Below are 24,434 nucleotides of genomic sequence, written 5' to 3'. Positions count from 1 at the left end.
CCCTCCTACCCCTTTAGTTCATGTCCATGGGTCGTACATAGAATTTCTTTGGCTCCTCTATTTCCTATACTATTCTTATCCTCCCCCTGCCTATTTTGTACCTACTATTTATGCTGCTTATTCCATGTACCTTTTCTCACATTCATCCCACTCCCCCTCCACTGTGATCGCCATTTCTATGATTCTGTTCCTGGTCTAGTTGTTTGCTTAGTTAGCTTTTTTTTACCCCCTTAGGTTCAGTTGTTGATAGTTTTAAGTTTGTTGTCATTTTATGGTTCATAGTTTTTGATCTTCTTTTTCTTATATAAGTCCCTTTAACATTTCATTTAATAAGGGCTTGGTGATGATAAACTCCTTTAACTTGATGTTGTCTGGGAAGCACTTTATCTGCCCTTCCATTCTAGATGATAGCTTTGCTGGATAGAGTAATCTTGGATGTAGGTCCTTGTCTTTCATGACTTTGAATACTTCTTTCCAGCCCCTTCTTGCCTGCAAGGTTTCTTTGGAGAAATCAGCTGATAGTCTTATGGGAACTCCTTTGTAGGTAATGGTTGGTCTTCTTTCCCCTTGCTGCTTTTAAGATTCTCTCCTTATTTTTAATTTTGGGTAATGGAATTTTGATGTGCCTTGGTGTGTGATTCCTTGGTTCCAACTTTTTTGGGACTCTCTGAGCTTCCTGGATCTCCAGGTAGTCTGTTTCCTTGGCCCGACTGGGGAAGTTCTCCTTCATTATTTTTTCAGATAAGTTTTCAATTTCTTGCTTTTCCTCTCCTCCTTCTGGCACCCCTCTGATTCGGATGTTGGGACACTTAAAGGTGTCCCAGAGGTTCCTAAGCCTCTCATTTTTCTGAATCCTTGTTTCTTCATTCTGTTCTGGTTGAATGTTTATCTCTTCCTTCTGCTGCCAATCATTAATTTGAGTCCCGGTTTCCTTCCCTTTACTGTTGGCTCCCTGTATATTTTTCGTTGTTTCACTTTGTATAGCCTTCAGTTTTTTCTCCATTTTGTGACCACACTCAACCAATTCAGTGAGCATCCAGATTACCAGTGTTTTGAACTGTGCATCTGATAGGTTGGCTATCTGTTCATCACTTTAATAGGTTAATGCCTAGAATTTTTATACTTTTTAAAAAAATTTTCATTTTTAAATCATGTTTATTCTATTACAGTTGTCTCAGTTTTCCCCTCTTTGCCCTCCTCTACCCATCCCACCCTGTCCCCCTTCCCACCCTGTTGTCCATGTCCATGGGTCATTCATACATGTTCTTTCTTTAGTCCCTTTTCCTTCTTTCCACCATTGTCCTCCTCCCCCATCCCTTCTGGTCACTTTCAGTCTGCTCCAGGTTCCCATTCCTGTGGTTTATTTTGTTTGTTAGTTTATTTTGTTGAATATATTCCACTTATAAGTTAGATCATATAGTATTCGTCTTTCACTGACGACTGGCTTATTTCACTTAGCATAATATTCTCCAGTTCCATCCATGTAGTTGCAAAAGGTAGGAGTTCCTTCTTTCTTTCTTTTTTCTAATGCAGATTGACTTTATTTATTTATTTTTTTAAATGTCAAAATCCATGATAAAATATTAAAACATTTAAATCCATTGTAAAGTGTCAGCAATTAAAACAACACGATACCAGCACAGAAATAATCAAGTAGATCAATGAAATTTAATGAGCATTCTAGAGACAAATGTATATATCTGTCTAACAGTGTAGTATATGATTAAACTGATATTTCAAATCAATGGGGAGTATAAGGCTTATTCAACAAATAAGGTGCATGAGCCACTATTACCTGAAATAAAACAAATATGGAGCCCTATTTCACATATTATACAAAAGTATTCAGGTGAGTAAAAATCAATATGTAAAATCTAAGGAGTTTTAGGAGAAAATACAAAATAATATTTTTCCTACCCTGAAGTAAAATATTGACAATATGACTGTATTAAACATGTAAGACTATATAGCAATATACATGTAAAAAAAGTTAAAGAACAAGTAATAGAATAGGAAAGTATTTGCAACACATCTCAAAAATGGTTAATAGTTTTTTGCAATTTTTTAGGGAAAAAATTCTGTAAACATTTTATCAAAAAATGGATAAAGAATACCAAAAAGCAATAAAGATTTTTAATTATAATAGAAACAGGCAAGAAATGTATAAAAACAGGTTTAGTTTCAACAAATAATAAAGGAACAATTAAAATAGCATCATTGTCACAATCAGATTAATGAGTATTCACAATATTGGTAATATCCAGTATTGGTGACTGTGAAAGGAACTGGGTACATAGACTCTTTTTCTTCATCTTCTTAAAGCAGTCCCTTTAGCATATTTTACAATGCTGGTTTGATGGAGATGTATTCTATTAGCCTTCTTTTGTCTGGGAAACTCCGTATTTCACCTGCCATTTTGATTGAGCTCCTTGCTGGGTAGAGCAGTCTTGGTTGCAGGCCATGACTTTTCATGACTTGGAATATTTCTTGCCATTCCCTTCTGACTTGCAGTGTTTCTGTTGAGAAGTCAGCTGCTAGCCTTACCGGGACTTCCTTATATGTTACTATCTCTTTCTCCCTTGCTGCTTTTAGGATCTCTGTTTGTCTTTGATATTTGCCATTTTAATGATGTTGTGTCTTGGAGTGGGCCTCTTTGGGTTCCTCTTGAATGGAGCCCTCTCTGCTCCCTGGACTTGTGTGACTTTTTCTCTCCTCCAATTAGGGAAGTTTTCCATCATTACTTTCTCAAACAGGTTCTCTATCCGTTGCTCCTCTTCTTCTCCTTCTGGTATCCCTATTATGTGGATAGTATTACATTTCAGGTTGTCCTGCATTTCTCTAATTCTTCATTCTTTTTTAGTCTTTTTTCATTTTCTTGCTCTTTCTGGAAGCTTTTATCTACCTAATCCTCCAGCTTGTTGATTAGGTCCTCAGCTTCATCTGTCCTGCCTTTGATTCCTTCTACTGTGTTCTTCAATTCAGAAATTGCATTCTTCATTTCCTCTTGTGTCTTATTGATAGTTTCTATGTCCTTTTTCATGCTGATGTAGTTTGCAGTAAGTTCCTCGTAGCTTCCCTGGAATTTTTGGTAATTCTTTTGGCTCACTGAGCTCATTGAGCTTCCTTAGAAACATTGTTTTGAACGCAATATCTGGTAGTTTTCTTGCCTCTATTTCATTTAATTGTCTTTGTGGGGATTCATCCTTCCCCTTCAACTGGTGAGTATTTCTTTTCTTCCCATTATTTGTGAGACTCTTCTGTTTTGCTTCTGCTTCTTAAATTGATTTCTCTTGACTTCCTGACTTTTGGTGTGGACTTCTGTAGTAGGAGACCACTGTTTTTTATTTGTGGATCTGCCTCTCATGATGTCAGCTGTTGACCCAATCTGACCTTAGTCTGTCTGTTGGAGACTTCAGGAATCTACTGTGTGTGGCTGTCTCCTTCAGCTGTTAGTCTAGTCACACTGCATTCAGGAGGCCAGCTTAGACACCACAGGGCAGGGCAGAGTCCCTCCTGGGGGCGGGGTTATTGGGCCCTCTCATGCTTCTGCTGCTTAGGAGAGTGGTCTCCCTGAAAAAGATGGCTGCTGCTGAATGGAGGATGAGTCAGCGCTGGGATCCCGTCGGCCAGTCTCTGAGTTCTTTCTCCAAAGCCTCTTTCCCTAGTCTCTCCTCAGGTGTCTCCAGCCCGCTCTGCCCTCGGCCTTGCTAGAGACCAGGGTAAGTGGTTGTAAATAAAAATTTATGCACTGGCCCTTTAAATGGCTTTTTGCACATATCTAGCTGCCTGTCCCTGCCAGAGAACAGTTCTGCCTCTTTTCACAGCTGGCTGTTATCTGCACTTTTTGGGCTCTGGTCCTGTAGGCTGGAGATCCCTGCTTATGGCTGAGATGCTACTCTTCTCAAGGGGATCCAACTGGCCATTTAAATATCCCTCTGGCACTGCCGCCCTTGGGCGTCCAGCATGCCTTCTCGAATCTCTACTGCACTCCTTACCAGTTAGGTTGTGCTAATGCTGATTCTTCTGTCTGTCCAAGGTTATAAGTCTCCTCTCTCGCTATTGTTCAGTTGATTGTTCCAGGTGATTTCTCCACACTTTAGTTGTAATTCCAGACTGATCCTGGGAGGAGGTCAGTGTGACTTCCACTCACTCCTCTGCTATCTTGATTCTTCGAATTTTTATACTTTTTATTGCTGTTATGAATGGTACTTTTTTAGGTTGTCATTGCTGGTATTGAGGATCACAATTGATTTTTGCTTTTTCATCTTAACTTCAAGCTTGCAAGTTTTCTTATTAGTGTTGGTGGTTTGTCAAGTGTATCTCTTAGATTCTCTTTCATCTGTGTATAGAGTTTAGTTTCTTCTATTCCATTTATACCTCTTTTTTTGTTTGTTTGTTTTTTTTGCACTGACCAGACTTCCAACTACTATGCTGAATATTCAGTGTTATGGCAGTATCATTGTCCTGCTTCCACATAACATTCTTATTTTAACTTGTGTTAATTTTTAACTTGGCAAATGTGTTTTTGTACTGTTTCCAATTGATGAGGAGTCCTTAAAATAGACAGTTTGTACTAAAATTATCTGTATATCCAGTAGCATCTAGAATAGTGCTCAGTTATAGCATGTTTTCAGTACATATTTACTGAATTAATGAATGAATCTGGGCGTTTACGTGTCATTTCATTTAACTTTTTTTGGAATGTTTTTGTTACCATGATGAAAGTGAAAAGTGTTTTCATGTTTTATGCAGTTATATATATATATCATAGTATTCTTTTTTCTCTTTTTCTAATTTTATCATTCCTTATTTTCAATTACAATTGACATACATTATTATATTAGTTTCAGATGTACACCCTGGAGATTAGACATTGCATAATGTATTAAGTGACTGTTCTGATAAACCTAACACCCATACAACACCATACATAGTTATTAGAATATTATTGACTATAATTCCTATGCTGTACTTTACATCCCCTTGACTGGTCTATAACAACCAATTTTTACTTCTTAATCATTTCACCTTTTTCAGCTATCCCAAATCTCCCTCCTCTCTGGCAACCATCAAAACGTTCTCTGCATCTATGAGTTTGTTTCTTTTCTGCTTGTTTGTTTTGTTTTTTAGATTCTATTCTGGATAGATATGCATTTATTTGCCATTTTATTGTTCATTTTTTCAATCTTTTTTTTTTTCTTATAACATAAGGCCCTTTAACATTTTATACAATATAGGTTTGGGGTTGATAAACTCTTTTAGCTTTTTCTTGTTCGGGAAGCTCCATACCTGTCCTTTGATTCTAAATGATAGCTTTGCTGAGTAGAGCAATCTTGGTTGTAGGTCCTTACTTTTCGTCACTTTGAATATTTCTTGCCAGCCCTTCTTGTCTGAAAAGTTTCTTTTGAGAAATCAGCTGACAGTCTTTTGGGAGCTCCCTTGCAGGTAACTAACTGCTTTTCTCTTGCTGCATTTAAGATGCTCTCTTTCTTTTTAACCTTTGCATTTTAATTATGATGTGTCTTGTTGTGGGCCTGTTTGAGTTCATCTTGTTTGGGACTCTCTGTACTTCCTGGACTTCTAAGTCTGTTTCCTTCACTGGGTTAAGGAAGTTTTCTGTCATCATATTTTAAATAGGTTTTTCAATATTTTGCTCTCTTTCTTCTCCTTCCAGCACCCCCATGATACAAATGTTGGTATGCTTTAAGTTGTCCAAGAGGCTCCTTACACTATCCTCCTTTTTTTGGATTCTTTTTCTTTTTGTTGTTCTGATTGGGTGTTTCTGTTTCTTAATATTCCAAATTGTTGATTTGATTCTCAGCTTCATCTACTCTGCTGTTGATTCCCTGTAATTATTTTTCATTTCAGTTAGTGTATCCTTCATTTCTGATTGGTCATTTTTTATCTTGTTGAGGTTTTCACTAAGTTCATTGAGCATCCTTATGACTGGTGTTTTGAACTCTGCATCCAATAGATTGTTTATCTCCATTTTGTTCAGTTCTTTTTCTGGAGTTTTGTTCTGTTCTTTCATTTGGGCCATGTTTCTTTGTCTCCTTATTTTGGCAGCCCCTCCCCTTCTCCACATTTGTTTCTATGTATTAGGTAGAGCTGCTACATCTCCCAAGCTTGGTAGAGTGGCCTAATATAGTAGGTGTCCTGTAGGGTCCAGTGTCACAGTCTCCCTAATTACCCAAGCTGAGCACTAGAGGTGCATCCCCCTTGTGGACTGTGTACACCCTGTTCTTGTATTTGAGCCTTGATTGCTGTTGGCAGGTCAGTAGGAGGTATTGGCCTCCAGGCTGATCAACTAGCTGCAAGAACTGCTTGTGACACTTACCATGGACCCCTGACCACTGTGGAGAATCAGCTGTGCAGGGTTCCACGCCACAAAGCAGGACTTACTTTAGCAGAGCTCTGATGGCCACTGAGCCCGCCCTTTGAGTATATCACTTGTAGAGGTGGTTGGGTGGTGGTGCTTCGACTTGGTCTGAAGCTATCCACTGGGTGCGCTGGCTCTGGGACCTCCTGGGGGGTGCTGGCCAAGGTCAGCCACTGCTTGTGTTCTGCCTGGGGACACCCAGCATGAGCTACGAAGCAATCTGCAGATGGCTGTTACTTGTGCTTGGCTTGAAGATGCCCAGATGAGGCCAAGCGGTGAACTAAGACTCGCTACTGCTAGTGTCTGGCCTGGGGCCTCTTGGCAAGAGGTGCAGGGATCACTGAGGCCAGATGCTGCTTATTTGAGGATTTTAGGAAAATCTGAAGCATGAGTCCAAATAGGCTCTTCAAATGGAAAAGCCACTAGAAATAGCTTAGGTGGGCCTGAAAGTTGGGTGGGGCAGGACCTCAAGGAATGACCAGGGTAGGGCAAACAGTGTTACCCATGTTGATGGAGTCTCAGATATGTTGCCTGCCTATCAGCTCTGAAAAGGAACAGTGGCTTCTGCAAGCATTTCTGTCTGGTGGAAAGCTAACCCCCAGCTCGCACCCTGATGCCAGACAATTCATTTCCTCCCAATATGTCTCTGGTGTCTTTCAAGCTGCTTCTCTCATGCTGGAGCTCAGAGGCAGTGAGTCAGAGTTATTCAATGCAGGGGCCCTTTAAGAGGAACTACCTGGGACTCTAGAAGCCCTCCATTTCCCTCAGCCTCAATCCCCGCTTGTTTTTATAGTCAGAAGTTATGGGGACTTCTCTACCTGGCACTGGAACCCTGGGCTGAGGGGCTTGATGTGCAGCTGAGACCCCTTTCTTTTCATGGGGGACCTCCACAGCCTGGGTATCCTGTCAATTTTTAGCCGCCACATATGGGTGTGGGACCAGCCCGTTCCACATCTTCTCCCTTCCTACCAGTCTTGATGTGTCTTCTTTAATTCCCTACTGTAGGACTTTTGTTCAGCTTGATTTCAGGTGGTTCTGAATCATGGTTGTTCTGTAGTTTAGTTGTTTTTTTGATGCGGTTGCTGGAGGAGGTGAGTACTGTGTTTATCTACGTTGCCATCTTGACTGGAAGTCCCAATCATAGTATATGTTTAAGTATACTTATATTTTGAGGCATTCAGTGCTCAAACATACCAGTGTACTGTCATATAAAAGCTATGTGATATAACCCCTGTTGTTTTATTTTTTGAATTGATATATTTAGTTATAAAATTAATAAAACTGCATTACAAAGTTTGGAAGATAGGAAGAAAATTATGTACCTAAATCCCAGTAGCCTGATACAGCCACTTTCACCATTTTATTATCTTTTTTCCTAGACTTTTCATATACTTCTGATTTCCATAGCTGTAACTCTGATGTATAAATAATATTGTATTATGCATTTTATTTTAGTATTTTGTAATAATTAGTATCTAATACATTATTGTCCGATGGTAGAGCGAAGATGTAATAATGGCCTCTATAAAGAGAAGGTATTTTCAGACTGAAAGATGAAGCAGGCAATTCCATAGAATATAACAGAACTTATTATTGGGTCATTTACTTATGGGAAGATTGGGTTGGAGTGGACAGATGGCTCAGCAGTTTTGCACAAATTATTCTCCGCTACCAGACCCCTGTTACAGTACCTATTTAATAGTATAACTTGAGTACTAATGATTGACAAACTAGAGGAACAAAGAATGCAATAGCTCCATGGACCCTACTTGCTGGTGGTCTTATGATAAATGATTGCTAATAATGAGTGCTATTACATTTGATATATATCTTGGTTTTCATGCTGTTATGCTGTTGCTATCAAAAATATTTATGGCTACATTTTAAGGAACAGATAATCCTCAGCTAGAAAACTTTGATATACTTAGTAAACATAGTGAAGTTTATCAGAGATCACAGCATGAAAACTTAAAAATGAAATGAAGTCTGGGACACAACTGGAGTTAGTTTTGTTCACATTTACATAATCTATAAAATTGTCTAAGAAATGCTTGTTGAATGAATAAGCTTTATATAATAATTTTTTCACTTTTTTTGTAACCATAAATTTTACTATCTATATGATAGTTCATGAAATAGATACAGCATAATTTATTTAACCATTTCCCTATAATTGGACATTTTGTAGTTTTAAAAAAAGGTTTTTTTAATTAATAGTGCTGTAATTAATATTTCATGAATACAACCCTGCTCCCATATTTACTTACATAGGTATTTATGTGGGCTAGAATCATAGAAGTAGATATATTGAATTTAGAGGTATGAAAATTTTCATGGTTCTTGATACATACTGCTTTTCATAAGGATTATGTCTATTTATAGTGTTATTAATGACAAATGTGAGCGATTTCATCTTTAAATAGAGTTTTGTTGTATGTGTAACTCTTTTTTTTTGTCCTGGGTTTTTTTCAGATTCTTGTCTTTTACTTTTTACGATGTCTTCTGGCTTTTGTGAGCTGCATCTGTGAACTTTACTTTTACAAGTGAGTATAAAAGCTTTGCTTCTGAAAGTGCTATGGGGAAACCAAATATAGCATAGATTATTTTTCCAATAGTGTTAAAAGTAGAGAACACTTTCCTTTTGGCTCCTAATAGTAAACCTAAAATGTGATTTCTTGTTTGAAACAAACTGTTGGAGGGGAATACTTCTAATTATCACTTTTTTCCCTAAGGTTCATGAAGACTCTATCTTCATATTGTTAATTTTAATTCTGTTAATACATATCTAACTAGTCTTCTATTTGGTAGGATTTAGTAGAGCCTTATTTTGGGTACTAAGATATATAGGATCATGATTTACCTCTTCCCCTTAAGTTTAATTGATAGGAATTTACCGTGTAGGACTCAACTTCTCTTATTTGCACCCAATAAAAGTATTTCACCAAATACATATTGGTTGATTGAATATTAGTGGAAGTATTAAATATTTCAGTGTTCCACTAATAAAAATAGCTACCTTTTTCTTTTTACATGAAACCTAGCAAACATCTTATTTTGATAATGCTATAAAAGGTATTTGGTCTTAATAATAATTATTAAAAATCTCCCACTGCTAAGTGGTTAAAAATGTCAGATAGCTCTAGCTGGTGTGGCTCAGTAGATTGAGCACTGGCCTGTGAATTGAAAGGTCTCTGGTATAAATTCCTGGTCATGACACATGCCTGGGTTGCAGGCCAAGTCCACAATTGGGGGTGTGCAAGAAGCAACTGATCGATGTTTCTCTCACACATCTTTCCCACTCTTTCTCCCTCCCTTCCCTTCTCTCTAAAAATAAATAAAGGTACAATTTTTTTAAAAAGTCCGGTAAAAAAAAAATTTGGCCATGGCTTGGGGTGGAATACAGGAGAAAAAAGAAAGCCAATTCTGTCTTTGAGGATATAACTGTAAGTTGGTCTTCATATTGGTTCAGGACTGAATTTAAATCACCCTCATGATTCCTAGCCCCCAAGTTGAGAATGTGTTTTAAATTGTTCTGGGCCGTAGGCCAGTACAAAAATAAATGTAAAATTTCCTTATGTTTTATTTTTTATTTTATTTATTTACTTATTTTAATTATATTTCAGTGATTATGCTATTAGAGTTGTCCCAGTTTTTCCTCTTGTGCCCCCTTCCACCCAGCAACCCCACTTCCTCGGGCAATCCCCACACCATTGTTCGTATCCATGAGTCATACATACAAGTTCTTTGGCTACTCCATTTCCTACACTGTACTTTACATCCCCATGGATATTCTGTAGTTACTTATTTGTACTTCTTGATCCCCTCACCTCTTCACCCATTCCCCACATCTCCCCTCCCATCTGGTTTATTTCAGCCGACAAAATGCTCTTTGTATTTATGATTCTGTCTCTGTTCTTCTTGTTTGCTTAGTTTTTTTTTTTAGAATAAATTGTTGATAGATATGTATTTATTGCCATTTTTTAATTCATAGTTTTGATCTTCTTTAAAATAAGTCCCTTTAACATTTCATATAATAATTGTTTGGTGATGATGAACTCCTTCAGTTCTTTCTTGTCTGAAAAGCTCTTTGTCAGCCATTCGATTCTAAATGATAACTTTGTTGAGTAGAACCGTCTTGACTGTAGGTCCCTGATTTTCATGACTTCAAATGTTTCTTGCCAGTCCCTTCTAGGCTGCAAAGTTTCTTTTGAGAATTCAGCTGACAGTCTTATGGGAACTCCCTTGTAGATAACTGCTTTTCTCTTGCTGCATTGAAGATTCTCTCTTTGTCTTTAACCTTTGCCATTTTAATTATGATGTGTCTTAGAGTGGGCCTCTTGGCATCTGTCTTGTTTGGGTCTCTGTGTGCTTCCTGGACTTGCACGTCTATTTCCTTCACCAAATTAGGGAAGTTTTCTTTCATTACTTTTTCAAATGGATATCCAAATCTTGCTCTTTCTCTTCTCCTTCTGGCACCCCTATGATGCAAATGTTGGAACATTAGAAGTTGATCCAGAGACTACTTACATGATCCTTGTTTTTTTGGATTCTTTTTTTCTTTTGCTTTGATTGGTTGTTTTTTGCATCCTAATGTTCCAAATCATTGATTTGATTCTTTGCTTCACCCACTCTACTGTTATTTCGCTGTGGATTGTTATTTCATTAATGTATCTTTCATTCTAACTGGATCTTTGTTTATGCTGTTGAGGTTTTCACTAACTACATTGAGCATCCTTATAACTAGTGTTTTGAACTCTGCATCTGATAGATTGCTTATCTCCATTTTGTTTAGTTCTTTTTCTGGAGTTTTGATCTGTTCTTTCATTTGGGCCATGTTCATTTGTCTCCTCAGTTTGGCAGCCTCCCTGCATTTGTTTCTATGTATTAGGTAGAGTTGCTGTGACTCTCTGTCTTGGTAGCCTGGCCTAATGTAGTAAGTGTCCTGTAGGGTCCAGTGGCACAGCCTCTGCTATCACACAAGCTGGACACTCGAGGTGTGCCCTTTGTGTGGATTGAGTACACTGTCCTCTTGTAGTTAAGCCTTGGTTCCTGTTGGCAGTCAATGGGAGAGATTTACCTAGACCAGTCAGTTGCAAGGACTGGCTCTGTCCATTGACCACCAACCTCTGCCCTCCATGGAGGATCAGCTATGCAGGGGCCGAGTGCTAGTACTCTGATGTAGTCTGTAGCAGTCCACTGGGTGCACAGCCTCAAAGGTTTCCTGGGTGGTGCAGGCCAAGGTCAGACATTTCTCCAAGAATCTGTGTTCTGCCAGGGGCCACCCTGTATGAGCTATAAAGCAATCTGAGATGACTGCTATTTGTGCTGGGTTTGGAGGTTTCCAGCCGAAGCCAAATTGTGAATCGAGGCTGGCTGCTGCTAATGCTAAGTCTGGGGCCACTTAGCAAGAGGTACAAGGGCGCATGGAAGCTCACCGAGGCCAGCTGTTGCTTGTTTGAGAGTATTTAGGAAGTTGTGAAGCATGAGCCTAGACCAGCCATTCATATGGAAAGGTCACTTATAACAGCTTGGGTGGGCCCATAAGTTGAGTGGGAAGGAGTCTTGGGGGATCTCCAGGATGGGGCAAACAGTGTTAGCCAGGATGTTGTAGTCTCAGATATGCTACCAACTTTCTGGCTTTGTAGGGGAGGGTTTAAAAAAGGGACAATGACCTCTGCCTTCCCTTCTGTCTGTGAGAAAGCTGTCCCCCAGCTCTCGCCTTGATGCCAGACACTTGAGTTCCTCTTTGTATGCCACTGGTGCCTTTCAAGCTATTACCCTGTTGCTGGAGCTCAGAGGAAGTGATTCTGAGAAAGTCTGTATGTGGGTTCTTTAAGAAATACTGCTTGGGACTCCAGAAGTTTGTTCCACTGACTCAGTCCCCACTGGTTTTTCAACCAGAAGTTATGGGGACTTATCTTCCTGGCACTGGAACCCTGGGCTGGGAGTCCTGGTGTGGGGCTGTTACTCCTTGCTCCTGAGATATCCCTCCTGAATTTTTATCCATCACATGTGTGTGTGGGACCCGCCCATTCTCCATCTCTGCCCCTTCTACCAGTCTGGATGGATGTGGATTCTTTAATTCTGTAGTTGTCAGATTTCCATTCGACTTGATTTTTCATGGTTCTGAGTGATGGTTGTTCTATACTTTAGTTGTAATTTTGATGTGGTTTTGTGTTTACCTATGCTGCCATCTCAATCAGAACTTCTAAAATGTTTTTAGAGGAGAGAATTCTTAACCCAGGTGTCAAAGAATTATCATAGGATGAGTTTTAATGAACAAGAAATTACAATAAAAATAAATTACAGAGTACAAAAGGGAACAACACATTATGACTGAGAGCCAGCATACATAACAACAGAAAGCTTGCCTATAAAACTTCATTTATTAGGAATTATTAAAGTATGAATGTCAAATAAGTATAATTGATACTTTTAAAGAAATAAAAGAGGGAATTGAAAATATGGATCAGCAACAAGAGACTAATCAATCAGTAGAGTGAAAAGGAACTTACAAAGCAGGGAAAAAAATTATAATTGTAAACCATATAACTGATAAGAGCTTCATTTCCAAAATATGTAATAAACTCCTACAACTCAATAGCAAAAACACTAATAATCTTATTATATAATAGATTAAGTACTTGAACAGACATTTCTCCAAAGAAGACAAACAAATGGCCAACAGATACATGAAAACGCAATCAATGTCACTAGTCATCAGGGAAATACAGTAAGATCACTTCATACCTGTTACAATGACTATTAACATAGTCATTGTTATTGGAGTGCAAGATGGCGGAGGAGTGAATGGAAGTCACACTGACCTCTTCCCAGGACCAATCAGGAATTACAACTAAGTTGTGGAGAAATCACCTGGAACAATCAACTGAAGAATAGCTAGAGAGGAGACATATAACTTCCTCAGACAGACAGAAGAATCAGCTTTAGCACAACCTGACTGGTAAGGCGTGCAGTAGAGACTTGAGAAGGAGGGCTGGGTGTCCACGGGTGGCAGTGTCAAAGAGATATTTTAACAACAAATTGGATCCCCCTGAGAATGGGGTCTAAATGATAGGTGGGGATCCCCAGCCTACAGCACCAGAGCCCCAAAAATACACAGATAGCAACCAGTTGCAAAAACGTGGCAAGGTTGCTCTCTGCCAGAGACGGGTGGCTGGAGATGCAAAGAGCTGTTTAAAGGGCCAATGCATAAATTTTTATTTGCAGCCACTTACACTGAGCTCCAGAAAAGGAGGGGGTGGAGTGGGCTAGAAACACCTGAGGAGGACTGGGGAAGGAGGCTTTGGGGAAAGAACTGAGAAAGTGGCTGCCAGGGTCCCAGTGCTGACTCATCCTCCATTTGGCAGTTGGATCTTGCCCAGGCAGACCACTTCCCTGAGCGGCAGCATGAGAGGAGACAATAGCCCCGCCCCCAGGAGGTTCTGCCCCAGTGGCAGTGGTGCACAAGCCTAACTGCTGAGTACAGAGTGGCAGTCACAGATAATAGATCCCTGGTTAAAGGGGGTGCAGAGTGGTCTAGAGACACTTGAGGAGATCTTAAGATGGCGGCATTGGGGAGAGAACTGAGAGCAGCTTGTGGCATCCCGGTGCTGACTCTTCCCCCGTATAGAAGCAGCCATCTTGCTCGGGCAGACTACTCCCCTGAGCAGCAGCAGTGTGAGAGGACATAATAACCCTAGCACCAGGACAGACTCTACCCTGCCCTATGGTATCTAAGCCTTACTGCTGAGTGCAGAGTGACTAGGTTAACAAATGAAGAGGATTGCCACAGACAGTAGATTCCTGGAAGTCTTGAACAGACTGCCTAAGGTCAAATGGGGTCAACATCTTACATATTCAGAGACAGTCCGACAAAGAAAAAACAGTGGTCTCCTACCATAGAAGATCACACAAAGTCAGGAAGTCATGACAGATCAATTTAAGAAGCAGAAGCAAAAAAGAAGAGTCTCAAAATAATGGGAGATAAAGAAACACCCACCAATTGAAGGGAAAGGAGGAGTCTCCAGAAAGAGAATTAAATGAAATAGAGGCAAGTAAACTATCAGATATTAGTTCAAAACAATGTTTATAGGGAAGTTCAGTGAGCTTAGTGAGCTCAGAGAGAATTTTAAAAACTACAGGGAAACTAAGAGGAACTTACTGCAAACTATGAAAAAGGACATAGAAACTATCAATAAGAGGCAACAGGAAATGAAGAATGCAACTTCTGAATTGAAGAACACAGTAGAAGGAAACAAAAGCAGGCTAGAAGAAGCAGAGGATTGAATCAGCGAGCTGGAAGACAGGGTAGATTAAAGTTCCCAGAAAGAGCAAGAAAATGAAAAAAAAAAAAAAAAAAGAATGAATAGGCATTTAGGGAAATGCAGGAAAACCTAAAATGTAATAATATCCATATAATAGAAATAGCAGAAGGAGAAGAGGAGCAAGGGACAGAGAACATGTTTGAAAAAGTAATGATGGAAAACTTCCCTAATTGGCAAAGAGAAAAAGTCACACAAGTCCAGGAAGCACAGAGGGTCCCATTCAAGAGGAATGCAAGGAGGCCCACTCCAAGGCCCTTCATAATTAAAATGGCAAATATCAAAGACAAACAGAATCCTAAAGGCAGCAAGGGAGAAAGAGGTAGTAACATATAAAGCAGCCCCGGTAAGGCTAGCAGCTGACTTCTCAACAGAAACACTACAAGTCAGAAGGGAATAGCAAGAAATATTCCAAGTCATTAGAAGCAAAGGCGTGCAACCAAGACTGCTCTACCCAGCAGGGCTCTCAATTAAAAAAGAAGGCAAAATAAGGAGTTTCCCAGACAAAAGGATAAAAGAATACCAAACCAGCATTGAAAGATATGCTAAAGGGACTGCTTTAAGAAGATGAAGAAAAAGAGTGAGAAAGAGAGGAACACAGGTACAGAGGGGGAAAATGAATAAGTACCTATCAATAATAGCTTTAAATGTAAATGTATTAAATACTTCAATCAAAAGACATAGAGCAGCTGAATGGATAAGAAAACATGACCCGCACATACGCTGCCTACAAGAGATCCACCTCAGAACAAAGGACCTATACAGTAGACTGAAAGGAAAGGGATGGAAAAAAATATTCCAAAGCAATGGACAGGAAAAAGAAAGCAGGGGTATCAGTACTTATTTCAAGCAAAATAGATTTCAAAATAAAGGCCATAAAAAGAGACCCAGAAGGAAACTTCATAATAATCAAAGGAAGAATCCATCAAAAAGGCTTAAAGATTGTAAACCTACATGCACCCAACATAGGAGCACCAAAATATATAAGGAAAATATTTGAGGACCTCAAGAAAGATATAGACAGCAACACACTGAGAGTAGAGGATTTCAACACCCCACTGTCAAAAATGGATAGATCTTCCAAATAAAACATCAACAAAGATATTGTGGAATTGAATGATGCATTAGATCAAATGGACTTAACTGATATCAAGAACCTTTCACCCCAAAGAAGCGTAATACACATTTTTTTAAAATGTACATTGAACATTTTCAACGATAGACCACATGAGAGGACACAAAACAAGCCTCAACAAATTCGAGAAAATTGAAATCATGACAAGCATTTTCTTGGACTACAAGGGCTTGAAACTAGAAATGAACCTCAAGGAAAAAATTAAAAAACACTGAAACTCATGGAGACTGAATAGCATGCTACTAAACAATGAATGGATCAATAATGAGACCAAAGAAGAAATCAAAAAGTTTCCTGAAAAATTGAAAACAAACACGCAGCAGCACAAAACCTATGGGACACAGCGAAGGCAGTCCTGACAGGGTAGTTCATAGCAATACAGGCCTACCTACAAAAGATAGAAATATTTCAAATAAACACCCTCACTGTACATCTTCAAAAACTGGAAAAACAAAAATAAAACCCAGAGTGAGCAGGAGGAAGAGATAATCAAGATCAGAGCAAAATTAATGACATAGAGACTAAAAGAACAATTTAAAAGATCAACAAATCCAGGAGCTGATTCTTTGCAAAGATAAAGAAAATCGACAAGCCTTTAAGCAGACTCACCAAGAAAAAAAGCGAGAGGATCCATAAATAATATAAAAAATGGAAGAGGAGAAGTTACAACGGATACCACAGAAATACAAAGGATTATAAGAAATCACTATGAACAAGTTTATGCCAAGAAATTTGGAAACCTCGATGAAATGGACAAATTTCTAGAAAAATAGAACCTTCCCACACTGAATGAAGAAGAAGCAGAAAGCCTGAACAGACCAGTAACAGCTGGTAAAATTGAAGCAGTAATCAAAAAACTCCCGGCACACAAAAGCCCTGGACTGGATGGTGTCAAAGGAGAATTTTACAAAACATTTAAGGAAGAGCTAACCCTGTCCTTCTCAGACTCTTCCAGCAAATCAAACAAGAGGGAAGACTCCCAAACTTTTTTAATGAGGGGTCCTTATTCAAATCTTAATCCAAAGCCAGATAAAGACACATCAAAGAAAGAAAACTACAGGCCAACATCGCTGATGAACATTGATGCTAAAATCCTCAACAAAATATTAGCAAACCTCATCCAGCAATACATTAAAAAGATCACCCACCATGATCAAATGGGATTCATCCCAGGAATGCAAGGGTGGATCAATATTTACAAATAAATAAATGTAATACATCACATAAACAAAAGGATAGACAAAAACAACATGTTCATATCAATAGATACGGAAAAAGCATTTGGTAAGGTACAGCACCCATTTTGATAAAATCAACAAAGTGGTAGTAAAGGGGGCCTAACTCAACATAATAAAGGCCATATATGAAAAACCTACAGTTAACACCATGCTCAACAGGCTAAAAAAGCTTTCCCACTAAGATCAGGAACAAGAAAACGATACCTGCTTTCACCACTTCTATTCAACATAGTATTGGAAGTCCTAGCCACAGTGATCAGTCAAGAAAAAGAAATAAAAGGCATCCAAATTGGAAAGGAGGGAGTAAAAGTTTCATTGTTTGCAGGTGACAAGACACTGTATATAGAAAACCCACGGACTCCACCAAAAAACTACTCGACCTAATAAGTGAATTTGGCAAAATGGCTTGATACAAAGTAAATATTCGGTAATTGAAGGCATTTTTGTACACCAACAATGAAATATCAGAATCAGAAATCAGGAAAAAAAATCCCATTTGCTATAACAACATAATAAATAAAATACCTAGGAATAAACTTAACCAAGGAGGTAAAAGACCTGTACTCAGGAAACTACACAACACTGAAGAAAGAAATAAAGGAAGACACAAATAAATGGAAGCATATACTGTGTTCATGGGTTGGAAGAATTAACATCATCAAAATGTCCATACTAACCAAAGCAATTTATAGATTCAATGCAATCCCTATTAAAATACCAATGATGTGTTTCACAGATATAGAACAAACATTTCAAAAATTTTATGGAACCATAAACAACCCCACACATAGCTGCAGCAGTTTTGAGAAATAAGAATAAAGTAGGAGGGATCATAATACCAGACATCAAACTATATTACAAAGCCACTGTAATCAAAACAGTCTGCTACTGGCATAAGATCCGACACATAGATCAATAGAGAACAGAATAGAGAACCGAGAAATGAACCCATGTCTCTATGGTCAATTAATATTCGACATAGGGGCCAGAAACATATAATGGAGTGAAAATAGCCTCTTCAGCAGATGGCGTTGGGAGAGCTCGACAGCTACATGCAAAAAATTGGAATTCGACCACCAACTTATACCATACACAAAAATAAACTCGAAATGGATAAAAGACTTAAATATAAGTCAGGACACCATAAAAGTCCTAAAGGAAAAGATAGGCAGGAAACTTAGATATTCCACACAGCAATATTTTCACCAGTAGGTCCCCTAGAGCAAGGGACATAAAGGAAAGAAAAAAGAAATGGGACTTCATCAAAATAAGAAGCTTCTGCCTAAAGAAAACGTCAGCAAAATGAAAAGGGAACCAACTCTGTGGGAAAATATATTTACCAATGATACCTCAGGCAAGGGCTTGATCTTTAAAATATATTGAGAACTCACAGAACTCCACCTCAGGAAGACACACAATCCAATGAAAAAATGGGCAAAGGTTCTGAATGGAAACTTCTCCAAGGAGGACATTCTCAGGGCTCAGAGACATATGAAAGGATGCTCATCATCGGTAGCCATCAGAGAAATGCAAATTAAAACCACAATGAGATATCACTTCACACCAGTGAGAATGGCCATCATAAACAAATCAACACGCAAGTGCTGGTGATACTGTGGAGAAAAGGGAACTCTAGTACACTGTTGGTGGGAATGCAGACTGGTGCAGCCACTGTGGAAAACAGTTTAGAATTTCCCTAGAATGCTAAAAATGGAGCTGCCTTTTGACTCAGCAATTCCAGTGTTGGGATCATACTCTTAAGAATTCCAAAACGCCAATTCAAAAGAACGTATGCACCCCAATGTTCATAGCAGCACAGTTTACAATAGCCAAGTGTTAGAAGCAATTTAAGTACCCATCAGTAAATGAGGGGATCAAAAAACTGTTACATTTACACAGTGGAATACTATGCAGTAGAAAGAAAGAAAGAGCTACTACTGTTTGCAATAGTATGGATGGCACTGGAGAGCATTATGCTAAGCAAAATAAGCCAGGGAGTGAAAGACAGATCTCATATGATCTCACCTATAAGTGGAACCTAATCAACAAAAAAAAAAAAAACAAGCAAGAAAAATAAAACCAACATCACTGAGAGAAAAATGAAGCTGGCAGTAACGAGAGGGAGGGTTAGAGGGCAGTAATGGGGAAAAGGAGGGGAAGGATGAAATCAGGGAGCATGTATAAAAGACCCATGGAGAAAGCCTTAGTGGGGAGGGATTGATGGTGGGAGGTGGGGGTGGGTGGGGCTGGAGAAAGTGGTGGTGGGAAAATGGATTCAAATGTATTTGAACAACTAAAAAAAATAGTCATTGTTAAAACATAGTGAGAGCACTTTATACCTGTTACAATGACTATTAAAAACAACAAAGACAGCAAATGTTGGCAAGGATGTACAGAAATTCAAACCCACGCATCATTGGTGGGAATGCAAAATGGTACTGTCACTACGGAAAACAATATGAAGGTCCTCAAAAAATTAAAAATAGAACTATCAGCAATTCCACTCTGAGTATTTATCTAAGACAATTGAAATCAGAATCTCAAAGCAATGTCCACATTCTCATACTCATCAAAGCACTGTTTACAATACCCTAAATTGGAAACAACTTAAATGTCCATTGATAGATGAATGGGGAAAAATATTGAAATATTATTCACTCTTAAAAAAGGAATCCTGCAAAATGCGACAACATGGATGAACTTTAAGGACATTATGCTAAGTGAAATAACCAGTCACATAAGGACAAATACTGCATGATTTCACTCATATGATGTTTCTCAAACAGTCAAATTCATGGAAGCAAGGGAATAGAATTGTGGTTATTAGGTGTTGGGGGAGGGAGAAATGGGAAGTTTCTCTTCAATGGATATACAATTTCAATTATGCAATATGAATTAGTTCTAGAGATCTGCTGTACAACATTATGCCTATAGATAATACTGTATTTAATACTTAAAATATTGGTTAAGAAGATAGATCTCATATTAAATGTTCTTACCACAAAAAAATAAAAAATAAAAAAAGATTAAAAAAGAACTGAGACTCCAAAGTAACCAGGCAGATTTGAAAAAGAACCACACAGAACTTTTAGAAATAAGGATATAATAATTGATACTTAAAATTCAATGCATAGTTTAAACAGATGATTAGACACTGCTAACAAGTAAACTGGAAGACTGATCTGAAGAAATTACTAAGAATTTAGTACAGAGTGACAACAAAAGAATATATCAAAGAGGTTAAGAATAAAAGAGTTTAGAGTGTTCATTTCCACACTAATTACAATAACCAAGACTGAAAACAAGCTACAAGTCCACTGTATGATAAAGACCCAGTATACATCTAATCAGGTTCTAGGAAATTGCAGAGAGAATGGGGAGAGGCAATAATCAGGGAAGTAATAGCTAAGGATTTTCCAGAATTGATGAAAAAAATGCTAATCCACAGATTCAGGAAGCTGAAATTAAAAAGGAATTAATGAAACTGTGGAGATTACCTGACAGGGGTGTCCAGCTTTTTGGTGTCTCTGGGCCTCACTGGAAGAAGAGTTGTCGTGGGCCGCACATTATACATTGTGACATGTAATCATAAAAAAACTCATAATGTTTTAATTAAACTTAGTTTTGTTTTGAGTGACATTCATAACCATCCTGTGCCCCATGTGACCTGCAGTCTGCAGGTTGGACACACCTGGAACATACAGAACAAAGAAGGAGATCTTTACGTTGATAGATAACTTCATAGATTACCTACAAAGGAATGTTAGGTAGACTGACAGAAGACTTCTCAAAAGCCAAAGACAAAAAAACAAACAAACAAACTCAAGTGCTGAGAGAAAGTGACTGTCATTCTAAAATTATATACTCAGCTAAGCCATCTCTTAAGACCAATAGCTAAATAATGACTTTTCAGACAAAAAAAGAAAGAAAGAAACAGAAGCCTAACGAAAGACAATTAACCATTAACAGGATTTCAGTGAAGGAACTTCTAGAGGGTATACTTAGGAAGAAGCAAATTTATTCCAAAAAGAAGCTCTGAGATGCAATAAGGAGCCTGAGCAAGACAATAATTAACATGTGGGTATATCTGAACAAAGTTTGACTGAATGAGGCAATAATAATGTTTCTAAAAACCTACAAAAGAATAAGTAGAAGGAAGTGTACAATTGTTCAAGTTTGAGAAATACTGACTTAAATAACCACTTATTAACACTTCGGTGTATATCCTACCTAGTCTTTTTCTGCTAATTACCATTTATTGAGCAACTCTGCCAAGCACTCTTATGAGCACTCTACCATTCATTGTCCTCACAGAAACCTTGCACAGTAGGTAATTATTATCCTCTTTTTACAGATGAAGAATCTGACAGAGTGATTATGTAACTAGATAAGGGTGTCACTGCTAGTAAGTGACTGAACCCAAATTTGAACCTGTTCCCATCTGAGTCTGAGGCCCACTATTTTTCTACAACATCATGGTGTTTTTCTACTGTTAGTAGACATACCCTTAGCACCTAAAGTATACATTTCCTTGTAGGGAGAGAGCTTCTCTCCTGCGTAAGGAATAAGAACATTTGGGTTTCTTATGCACATGAAAATTGCTAACCAACCTGTCAAGACTGTTCAGTATTTGCTTGACATCATCAGTTTTTCTCTGTGATGCAGGCATGTTTTTGTCTTTTAATTTGAAATTTATATCCCTAATATTTGGTATGTTGATAGTCTGCCTTTCTTCTAGGGCCGTGTGCAAGAAGTTTGGGCTGCATGTGAGTCGAATGATGCTAGCTTTCTTGGTCCTCAGCACTGGCATGTTCTGCTCATCATCAGGTAAGTAAAAGAGCAGGTGAGGGCACAACAGGTTAACTGATATTTCACAATTGCATCAAAAGAAAGAACTTGTCCAGATATAAGTTATATTTGTCAATAATTTGCAGACCACTATTGCCTACATGATCTTGAATGACCTTTACAACATTAAGTAAGGTAAATATTTTCTCATTTTTGCTGGAACTTGGAAAGATGAGATGACTTACTGAAAGTCAAACAGTTTATAAGTGGTAGAACTATTGTTTTCATCAGGTTGCTTTCTACTACATTATTGTATTTTTTATCACTGTAAGGCTAAAAAACACAGGCACCCCCTCCCTGTCTTTGTTGTTAGGGGAAGGAAAATAATTTTCTTATTTTGCTCAAGAAGGTTCTTGTGCCTAAAAACCCTGTTCTTAATGGTTCTCCTTTCTGCCCAATATTTGCAGTGTATTCTGTAAAGGTATAAATCTTCTACTGGGTTGTTTTTTTTTAATGCTTAGCTTTAGAAATTGAGAATAAAAGCCTTAATCTAAAATGGTGGCTTTCAAACTGTGCTGCCAGTGAATATTTTTTGTTCTATGAACTTTGAAAGGCCAAGGTGACCTGCTGCCAAAAGGTATCCTGTTCCCAATTCTCTGGAAAATTTAAATGACTATATATAACTATCTCAATTTTAATTTCTCCTTGTGTGTACCAATATCTAGTATACACACTAAATATGCACAAAAATAGTATCCAGCTCAAAAGTGTATATATTTTTTTTCATTGACTATCAAAATCTATGTCATTCTTCAGAGTCCTCAGGACTCCATACTGGAGTAACTTTGAGAGCCAGCGTCCTAAATGAGACTGCTCTCCCCTCTGAGCTGGCAGCCCTGAGATTCTTCTGCCTCCTTTGCCTCTGCCTTGGCAGCTAGAATCTGCAGATGAGGTGACGGTTCAGTATTTATCTGTCAAGGTTGCACCCCACATGTTATTTAAGTTATCTTGCTACTTCTAAAATTGATTTTATGTGAGGGAGATAACTGGAAGTATCTTTAGTTTTGTAATCTCAGTGGAGGATGTTAAGACACCGATTAGTTCAAGGCATCCTTTGATACAGAACCTCTGAACACTTTGTTAAGTTTCTTAAATCATATTGCCTGTTCATTGTGGTTTTTGTTGGAGTTGGTACTGACTTTTCTTCGTAGTGCTGGGCGAGGTAGGCTTAATACAGTAGGGAGAAGCAGATATGCTTTTTTGTGTAGAGTTGGTAGAAACGCTTTGATCAAATGTCTCTGTTGCAGAGAACCTGAAAATAGTCAGTCCTCTGATGGATAATACAGCAAAGTAATGCTAGTTGGAAATAATTATGGGGATATCTAAAGACCAAACTTATGTAAAGCAGGGCTGCCAACCAACATTAGGCCCTTGAGAAGGCTTCCTAGGATTCCTGTGGGGCACAAGTTGGTACATGGACAGCCTCAAAAGACTATCAGAAGATAAACTTCAGAAATAGATGGTCAGCAGTTGCTCTAAGTTTCTTGAAGTATATTCCATGCCTGGAAATATAACTTGGGGTTATACCTGCGGAATCTGAAATTCTGTAAGTTTTAGACTTCGGGTACAGGCTGGGAGAGAAATGGCATGGTTGGTATTTTATAAATGGGTGATATGTTGGTACCTGAAAAACAGTTGAGACAATAAGAAAATCATTGCATTTCTAATATAGCATTGTTCAAGGTATGTTCCTGTTATTGACATTTTGCAACATGGGTACTTTTTTTTAAAGATTTTATTTAGTTTTTAGAGAGACGGAAGGGAGGGAGAAAGAGAGGAAGAGAAAGAAACATCGATGTGTGGTTGCATCTTGCATGCCCCCTACTGGGGATCTGGCCCACAATCTAAGCATGCGCCCTGACTAGGAATCAAGCTGGCAACCCTTTGGTTCACAGGCCAGCACTCAGTCCACTGAGCCACACCCGCCAGGGCTGCCATGTAGGTACATTTTTAATAATTGATACTTAAGCTGTTGTCCATGAACCTTTTTTTTTTCATTTCTTTATTCTCGCAGCATTTCTCCCTAGTAGTTTCTGTATGTATACTACACTGATAGCAATGACTGGCTGGTATATGGACAAGACTTCCATTGCTGTGCTTGGAGTAGCAGCTGGGGCTATCGTAGGCTGGCCATTCAGTGTGGCTCTTGGGTAAGAAACTAATACAATTCATCTCCTTTGTATCACTGGGTGTATAGTAAATCTTAATGTTAGGTTATCTCCATATTCTCTGCATAGGACCTAAAGTTAGAGGAATTATTTGAACCTACAAAGATTGGGAAATGTAATAATATTTCTCTTGGTGATTATTGTTTTATTAAATAAGAACAGAAACTGTTAAGCATCTGCTATATGTTAGACACTACTAACCCATTACAAACTTTATCCCTAAATCTCATAAAAAACTTTGCAGGAGAAAGTAATTATTAGTGCTTTATTAATGAGAAAGTAAAGTCCAAGAGGTAGAGTAATTTTTCTTTAAGATTATGTTTGCTTTTGGATCTAGGTAAT

General features: G+C 38.3%; 1 protein-coding gene across 2 annotated transcripts in view; it reads left to right on the top strand.

Moving 5' to 3' along the window:
* Nucleotides 1-24,434, top strand: part of ALG9 (ALG9 alpha-1,2-mannosyltransferase) — a 127,342-nt gene that overhangs the window by 6,619 nt on the left and 96,289 nt on the right. For both annotated transcript variants that reach the window (XM_054592624.1, XM_054592623.1), the window contains exons 4-6: nt 8,852-8,922; nt 21,815-21,903; nt 23,939-24,074. In XM_054592624.1, the coding sequence (XP_054448599.1) occupies nt 8,852-8,922; nt 21,815-21,903; nt 23,939-24,074 (296 nt within the window). The remainder of the gene's footprint in view (nt 1-8,851; nt 8,923-21,814; nt 21,904-23,938; nt 24,075-24,434) is intronic.

Source organism: Pteronotus mesoamericanus, unplaced genomic scaffold, assembly GCF_021234165.1.
Source record: "Pteronotus mesoamericanus isolate MK-2021 breed Mesoamerican mustached bat unplaced genomic scaffold, CSHL_Meso_final scaffold_36, whole genome shotgun sequence".
In the NCBI taxonomy this organism is placed as follows: Eukaryota; Metazoa; Chordata; class Mammalia; order Chiroptera; family Mormoopidae; genus Pteronotus; species Pteronotus mesoamericanus.
This window is presented reverse-complemented; position numbering and strand designations above follow the sequence as displayed.